The 8885-nt window shown below is 38.5% G+C and overlaps 1 protein-coding gene and 1 non-coding gene across 2 annotated transcripts in view; both read right to left on the bottom strand.

Moving 5' to 3' along the window:
• Positions 1 to 2329, bottom strand: part of cfap418 (cilia and flagella associated protein 418) — a 20393-nt gene extending 18064 nt beyond the window's left edge. Inside the window, exons 1-3 of the mRNA XM_062423057.1 lie at positions 2147 to 2329; positions 832 to 934; positions 17 to 81 (exon numbers count right to left, since the gene is read on the bottom strand). Of these exons, the coding sequence (XP_062279041.1) occupies positions 17 to 81; positions 832 to 934; positions 2147 to 2298 (320 nt within the window). The 5' untranslated portion in view covers positions 2299 to 2329. The remainder of the gene's footprint in view (positions 1 to 16; positions 82 to 831; positions 935 to 2146) is intronic.
• A 461-nt stretch (positions 2330 to 2790) lies between these two features.
• trnas-aga (transfer RNA serine (anticodon AGA)) lies at positions 2791 to 2872 on the bottom strand. Its single transcript has one exon. It is a non-coding gene; the product is annotated as a tRNA-Ser (tRNA).
• Positions 2873 to 8885: the final 6013 nt, after the last annotated feature.

The raw sequence follows: 8885 nt of genomic DNA, 5'->3' as shown, positions 1-8885 counted from the left end.
GAACTCGTTGACTTACTTCCTCCCTCCAGACTGAGACGACGGCTTCTTCTCCACTTGTGGTCCTTTAGAGAACTCTTGAGTCTGAAATGAAAGAGTAAAGGAGAAGATTACAGATATAAAGTACGTTCTTATAGAAAAACCGTGAGTGTCAATTAATTTAAAGCTGAATAGACGTGTTAAAGTACCACACGGCCTAATACAACATTCATATGGATTTAGTCACATTTACAAAGCCAGGTGGCGGCTTTTCATAATGAATATACAGAGCTGGAGATGAGGCAGCTGCGTGATAATGATGAAAAGGTGAAAAATAATTAAACTGAGACACACTTTCACTGAGTACTTCTGTTTCAAAATAAAGTTAAAAGGTGAATAAGTTCAACTTTCTTTGTTGTTTTGAGCTGATAAATCTACATTATTGTTAGAACTCGTTTCTTTTAAGTATGCGACAGAGTTTGGATTTACATGCTAAATAAAGTCGAGGTATATCTGTATATGCATATTAAGAGGATATTATTTATGCTTGTTTGCAGTGTGTGATCTGAATCTATTATTTTATTGTATTTATTGTTGAAATTATAATTAGTGTTGTATTATTTAGCCATTATTCTCAATTATATTTATAATACTTGGAATAAATAGGAGAAAAAAAAGAAAAGAAAAAGTTTCTGAAGTCACTCAATTAATTGGTCGGTTATTTATTAAATCGTTTTGTCCATAAAAAGGTCAGAAAACAGTAAAATATGCCTGTTCTAACTTCTTAAAGCCAGCGGTGATGAACTCATCCTCTCTGAATGCTCTTGCAGGACTTCAGGGAAGGTGCATGTTCACCTTTGGTTTTAAGGAATCACTGCAGTCTTCCTCCAGCAGTTCCTCCAGGAGGGCGTCAATATCTTCAGTGATGCTGCTCATCGGTTTCTCAGGTTTAGCCGCACTAAATCATAGGAAACCACAATATTAGTCTCTATGCATTGTAGTAGTAAAATATTACAGTAAAAGTACTGTAGTATTATGAGTGATGTAGTATGCAGTATTACAGTAAAAGTACTGCAGTACTATGAGTGATGTAGTATGCAGTATTACAGTAAAAGTACTGCAGTACTATGAGTGATGTAGTATGCAGTATTACAGTAAAAGTACTGCAGTATTATGAGCGATGTAGTATGCAGTATTACAGTAAAAGTACTGCAGTACTATGAGTGATGTAGTATGCAGTATTACAGTAAAAGTACTGCAGTACTATGAGTGATGTAGTATGCAGTATTACAGTAAAAGTACTGCAGTATTATGAGTGATGTAGTATGCAGTATTACAGTAAAAGTAGTGCAGTATTATGAGTGATGTAGTATGCAGTATTACAGTAAAAGTACTGCAGTACTATGAGTGATGTAGTATGCAGTATTACAGTAAAAGTACTGCAGTACTATGAGTGATGTAGTATGCAGTATTACAGTAAAAGTACTGCAGTATTATGAGTGATGTAGTATGCAGTATTACAGTAAAAGTACTGCAGTATTATGAGCGATGTAGTATGCAGTATTACAGTAAAAGTACTGCAGTATTATGAGCGATGTAGTATGCAGTATTACAGTAAAAGTACTGAAGTATTATGAGTGATGTAGTATGCAATATTGCAGTAAAAGTAGTGGTTTGGTCCTCTGACTGATATATTATTATTATGACATCATTAGATTATTAATAGTGAAGCATCAGTGTTAGAGCAGCATGTTACTGTTGTAGCTGCTGGAGGTGGAGCTAGTTTACACTACTTTATATACAGTTAGCTAGTTTAGTCCAGTGGTTCCCAACCTAGGGGTGGGGCCCCTACAAAGGGTCAGCAGATAAATGTGAGGGGTGGTGAGATGATTAATGGGAGAGGAAAGAAGAAAAAACTAATTTCTGATACACAAATGTGTTTTCAGTTTTTGGACTTTTTCTCAAACTGTACTACAGTAAAGTACAAACTACAGTAAAGTACAAGTACCTCTAAAGTGTATCATACCTATATTTAACCTGTGAGTCAGCTGTGAGCATGAACAGGTGTATTATTGTTATTATTAGTTGATGCAGAGACATTTTAACATGCATGTTGTTGTTTCTCATTAGCTTTGTTAGTCCACAACTAGCATCTGTTAGCTTTGTTTACCTTTGTTTTATCGGCCTTTCTTTGTCTTTCTCGTATTTTCCGGCCTCGTTCGTGTCTCCTCGAGCTAAACACGAGACAGAAACGTTTCGACAAAACTTCTTTTCTATTTCATCCAGCAGTTCGTCCAGATCATCCTCATCATCCTCAGCCATGTTTGGTTAGCTTAGCTCGCTGGCATTAGCCTTGACACAGCTCACCGATGACGCTAAAGGCGTTCGTCGTTGCTAGGTTACACCAGAGCGAAGGCGGATGTCGGGCTTCGCCGCCTTCAACATAAAGGTAGCCCAGAGGAAAAGTTTCTGCCCTTTTAGTTACATTCATTTGGATTCCTGCACACATTGGCATTATGGGCAATGAAAGAGTGGACAATCTAGCCAAACACGCTTTTAAAAAAGGAATCAACATTATTTTTAGCTTCTTTTTTTTTGTTTAAAGGCACCGTGCACTGTACAGTTCATTCAAGGGAGGGAGGGATTTTATTATGAAAATGTGAAAGGAAGTACTTTGATTTGTCAATTCTGTGGCCCACAACACAAAACCAAATGCTTACCGCTGACATACATGCTTTAAATATGAATACCAAGGAAGTTAAACAGTGAAGTAAAGATTATAAAGTCACATTTAAAAATAATAATAAAGTTATGCGTTGTCGGCAGGATTCGAACCTGCGCGGGGAGACCCCAATGGATTTCTAGTCCATCGCCTTAACCACTCGGCCACGACAACTGGATGACAACCTAGGCTCAAAGTTGTGTATTTAAAGAATCAACTACAAGTGAGACATTGCTCAGTAATAGTTATGATTATGGGGCTTGAACTATGTATATTTTGGCATCTTCTTCTTAATAAATCCAAAGGTTATATAATAACTCTCGTGTATAAGGACGAGGCTGAAGTTGGCTTCCGATTCACAGCTCCAGATTATAATTCCCCAGTCCACCTTAAAAATTGCATACCGCCGCTAGATGGCGCCATTTAGCCATTTTCAATCTAATTCAATGAACTAAAAAAATTGGAAGATGAAATGAGAATGATCAGTAGAGTGCAATTGTCCCAAAATTTTGAGCATTTTAACTGGAGCATATTTTTCCTTATTGTCTTTACTCATGTTAAACTGCTTTTAAGTCTTATTGCTATGTCTGCTTTTATTTGCTGTGGTCTTATCTGCTCAGTATTTAAAAGTCTTAAGAAACTAATACTCCAGGATGACAGGAGATGTCAAAGGGAATCATAATCCTGACTTTCATTCATTTTTTACTGTAGGATTTTTTCTTAATGATCTCAAAACCTTTACTGTATTTGTGAAAATGCAAAAAAAGGAAGATTTCACTGCTTTTTTCTCCCCATCCAGACACTTACATTTCAGCAAGTTTCACCAAACCCACGTGGAACTTCCCAGAGATTGCACAACTCAAACACACTGTCGTTTACCTTTTAAACAGAGTTCAAATAAATGTAAAACCTGTAGCACTTCTCTAGTAACAAAGTATGATAGCATGGTGCGGCTATATACAAGCTAACATTACCTCGCCATGCAGTTGAGGACAAAGCGGTCGACGTCTGGCGCCAAAATACCAGGACAATGAATTCCAGTAGTGTCTACATCAAACCATCCCATTAAATATTTGTACAAACATATTTTACAAGACATGTGTATTTACCTACTACTTTACACGACGGAGTCACAGCACCGTCCACCCTGCAAATCTCCAGGTTGTTCAGGAAGAAGACAGACCAAAATGCACGTGGCTCAGTAACTATAACATTACTCAAAGCTGCCACCTTGTGACCAAAATCGGCAATAGCAAGTATGACTGTGACAACCTATACTTAAATTTACTTCACATTTGACTTATACATAAACAACGTTACACCAAAAGAAAACAACAATAAACATTGAAACATCTTTGAGGGCTATACCTCACCTCAGTGGAAAATTACATATATAAATAGATTTACCACCCGGCTACATAATAATTTACAGTATTGCCACAACACAGTCTTTGGCTGTGTCTCAATTCAGGGGCTGCATCCTTGTAAGGACGCGGCCTCGCGGTCTTCGAAGACCGCGTGCTACTGAGGAACCTCAGAAGGACGCATCAACCGTTGTGAAATGGAACGGTCTAGCCTTCGAAGCATTTCCTGGTTGCGTCACCAGCTGCGTCACCAGCTGTTCCCGCCCATAAGACGCGAAAGGCACACACAGAAGAAAAAACACACAGAAGTATAAGACAAACAGCAGAAAGAAGAAAAAAACATAAGAATAAGACAAACTAGAAGAAAGAAGAGGTGGTGGTGGTTGGAGATGTTACATATTTTATTATTTTTTAGTTATTATAGTATCATATCATTTCATTATTATAACAAATAGTTCAAATACTACTCATGTTATTTTTTTTTTGTTTAAAGAAAAAAAAGAAAAGGAAACGGATATTTATCATTGCCACCCAGTGGATGATGCGCAAAGCAACACTGCTTGACCCAAGATACCGAGGGGACCACATGAATCCACCTGAGCTAAGTGTTATAAAAACAGAACTGGTAGCGGAGATGACGGCGGCAGCAGAAGCAACACGTGAATGTCTTTTGCACAGCACATTTTTGAGTGTTTAATTAATTATTAATCTAAATGATTTTGAATTTTATTGTTTTTAGTATAATTCGTTTCGTTCGTTTAAGACCTTGGTTAAGATAATTTTATATAATTCGCTTTGCACGGGGGGGGGGGGGGGGCGGCATCGTCCATCGGACCAACCCCAGTGGACAGTGGAGACCAGACCCCCAAACACCCTGAATACCAGCCCAGATGATGTCCCACTGACCACAGAAGACACCAGGGTCTTTATTGTGGCATCCCATCCAGCCCAGCAGCACTGCCAGGGACTCCTGCTCAGCCTATTACATTATTTTTAATATTTTTTATTTTATTAATTTGTTATTATTTATTAATTTTTTTTTTTATTATTGTAAATCATTTGGAATTTTAGTAGTGTTGTATTTAATAATACATATTTTGTTAATAGTTTGTTCATAATTGTACATCATTTTCTAATAATAATCTGTAAATAGTATATTTGTGATGTATTTTTTGTAAATAGTTAAATGTTAAGACAGCCCCCTTGTAGAGTTAAGTTTCATCCTTTGCTAATAAAAGAAAATATTAGAGAAAATATTAAATCCCTTGTTGTTCCTGAACAGTAGCACTTTATGCCGTTTGCTAATCCTGTTATAAATTGTACTTAAATTGTAAATACTAAATGGAAAAGACAACGTGTAACAATTAACAATATTTTTTTAATTTTATAACAATACCATATAAAAACATAAACATTTATTAACAATAACAACCATTGTTCTTTTCGCAGGACTGCACATAGATATATATGGAACGTCATGTTCTATATATATCTATGGGACTGAACAGCGGCGCGCAAAGGATCTTGGGATATATAAGGCCGCTAAGGATAGTAGCGATGCATCCTCAAAAACAGGGCAAACAAGGACGCATTTTGAGGCTGCGTTTGAGGAGTCTTTGAATTGGGACAGGCCTTGGCGCGGCGCTGTGACGTAACCGCCCTTAAAATGCGTCCTTACAAGGATGCAGCCCCTGAATTGAGACACAGCCTTTGTGTGTGCGTGTCATAGTCTGCTGATTGTGTGAACATCATGTATGTTAAAATCTACTGACTAACCATTGCCCTGATTGTCAACAGGATAACAGGGCTCAGGTAGGTAGAGCGGTCGTCCGCCAATTGGAAGATTGGTGGTTCGATACCCGACTCCTCCAGTCCACATGTCGATGTGTCCTTGGGCAAGACACTTAACCCAAGACAATCGCTCCCGTTGCTGCGCCAACAGTGTATGAATAATTAGCTTCCTCTGATGAGCAGGTTGGCACCCTGCGTGGGATCACCCCTGCCATCAGTGTGTGAATGGGTGAGTGCATTGTAGTGTAAAGCGCTTTGAGTTTCTTTCTTTCTTTCCTCGTTCTCCCCTATGAAGAGACATTGTGTCTGCATACTCAGAAATGTTTGCTTATCTAATTCACATCTGGACATTTCTCACCTACACTAAAATCCAGCTGGAACACCCTAAATACTTCCATTGGTGTCATACTTGCAAACCTCTCCGACAAGTAAATATGGAACTTAATTAAATACGCTTGAAGGAAAATTAATATTTATTTCCACATGTTTCTTTAGACTCATTATATAGAGATTTTAGGGGATTCACATAAAGACATTTATCGTAAACAACCATCAGCTAAACGGGCAAACTGCAGAGGCTGCTGCTCCTTTCCAAATAAACATGTTCACACAAACCACTTCAAAAGTCAGAATGAGAGTAAATGCAGGCAGAGGCAGCATGCGGTTAACCTATAGCGATGGTTAACTCACAGAAATGTAGATCAACCCGGCGTCTGATTTACATCTTCATCTTTCTGTGAATCCCCTGAATCTGGAGTTGGAGGAAGTGTGAACATAAATCATGATTTAACTCATCAAACTTTGATTTCTTGCATTTAAAAAGAATAAAATCAGAATAAAAGTAATCAGAAGCAGATGATACAATAAAAAGTAGAATTTCATCTTGTAAAGTTACCAAGTTCTATTCTTCCATACTTACTTCCTTCTTGTCTTATTTACCTCCCTTCCTTCCTTCCTTCCTTCCTTCCTTCCTTCCTTCCTTCCTTCCTTCCTTCCTTCCTTCCTTCCTTCCTTCCTTCCTTCCTTTCATCTGTCCTTCCTTCTTTTCTTCCTTCCTTCCTTCCATCTTTCCTTCCTGTCTTATTTACCTTCCTTTTTCCCTTCTTTCCATCTGTCCTTCCTTCCTTTTTTTCTTCTCTCCTTCCTTCCATCTTTCCTGCCTGTCTTCTTCTCTCCTTCCTTTCTCCCTTTCATCTGTCCTTCCTCCCTTTCTTCCTTCCCTTCTTCCTTCCTACCATTCCAATCCCATTTCCCTTCTTTCCATCTGTCCTTCCTCCCTTTCTTCCTCCCTTCCTTCCTTCCTTCTTTCCTTCCTTCGTCCATCCTTCCTCCCTTCCTTCCTTCCTTTCTTTCTTTCTTCCTTCCTTCCTTCCTTCCTTCCTTCCTTCCTTCCTTCCTTCCTTCCTTCCTTCCTTCCTTCCTTCCATTCCAATCCCATTTCCCTTCTCTCCATCTGTCCTTCCTTCCTTCTTTTCTTCTCTCCTTCCTTCCATCTTTCCTGCCCGTCTTCTTCTCTCCTTCCTTCCTTCCTTCCTTCCTTCCTTACTTTCATCTGTCCTTCCTCTCGTCCTTCCTTCCTTCCTTTCATCTGTCCTTCCTTCCTTCCATTCCAATCCCATTTCCCTTCCTTCCTTCTTTCCTCCGTCCTTCCTTCTTTCCTTCCCTCCTCCCTTCCTCCCTCTTTTCCTTCCTTCCTTCCTCCCTCCCTTCCTTCCTTCCTTATATTGAATGGTGTTCCTAATAGTTAATAACATATGAGGGTTAGGGTTAGGTGTTGTATTGGATTGAATACGTTTGCAGGTGAAGCGAACAAAGAGAAAGTGACTGTACGTATATATACCAGAAATACACGTCTGCTCACCACGTACACAGTTTACAAGAAACACAGCAACATTTAAATAATGACTCGCGGGTATTTCTTACGTCCACTTGAGTGTGACTTCTGGGGAAAGGGAAATAGCAAACTTAGCGAGGTGAAGCGAGAACGTGATGAGGAAGAGGAAATGAAACAGATGAAACAGCTACGAGAGAAAGATGCAGATGCAGCTCATGCAGATTTTTTAACACTGGTTTCATTTTTAACTAAAGGAAGGCAATGATGTGAGGAGGGTTTATAGTCAGCTCAGTGTGAACTCTAAGCAATGATTGAGTTATAGAAGAACTTCAACTTCAACAGTTTTATGGAAACTGTTAATTAACCTGTGAAAAAGAATGAATGAAAGTGAAATATTTAACCCTTTACATATTGTTCATATTCTACACTCGCAGTTTGTTCCCCTCATAAACAGTGTTTATATCAGAGGTGTCAAACATGAGAACTGGCCCGCAGAGGAGTCCAATCCGGCCCACTTTCCTTCCTGTCTTCATTCCTTCCATCTTCCAAATCCGAGAGCAGAGCAGAGACCCGCGAGCACAAACTCCCTGAGCGCGAGAGGAAGAACTCGAGTTTGAGCGCAGGAAATCTGCGCGAGCAGCGTTGTAACCGAGTGCGAGGACACAGTGCGAGCATGCGCAGAGCAAATTTGAGCGTGAGAGCAGAGTTTTGAGAGAAAATATCACAAAATCTAAGCATGAAATCAATAAATACTGCTCTCAAATCCATTTAATATGCTCTTGAATTAAGATAGGGAATAAACTCCATAGTATGCAACTTGATGAGGATGATACTTATATCTAAACAACACAAAAACAAGATGAGAAGACACATAAATCCATAACATTAAACCATTTTTATTAAATGGAGATATAGCACAGTAATAACAGTAAGTATATATAACATGCAATACATACACAAGCCACTAATGTAGCTGCAGTAAGGATGTTTACAGTAATAACAGGAAGTATATATAACGTGCAATACATCAAACCTCACTTTATATTGATGAAAGTAGCATTCATGTAATATTATCACTGTATTAAAACTATATAGGCAACACACAAAAACAACTTTATATTTACATTTGACACAATAACACAAAACACATGCAGTATTAAAACTGTGATCTTTGCCTTTAAAGTCGCTGACTCTTCAT

This window comes from Scomber scombrus, chromosome 7 (genome assembly GCF_963691925.1).
Source record: "Scomber scombrus chromosome 7, fScoSco1.1, whole genome shotgun sequence".
NCBI lineage: Eukaryota > Metazoa > Chordata > Actinopteri > Scombriformes > Scombridae > Scomber > Scomber scombrus.
Note: the sequence above shows the minus strand (reverse complement) of the source record. Positions and strands in the feature narration are given on the sequence as shown.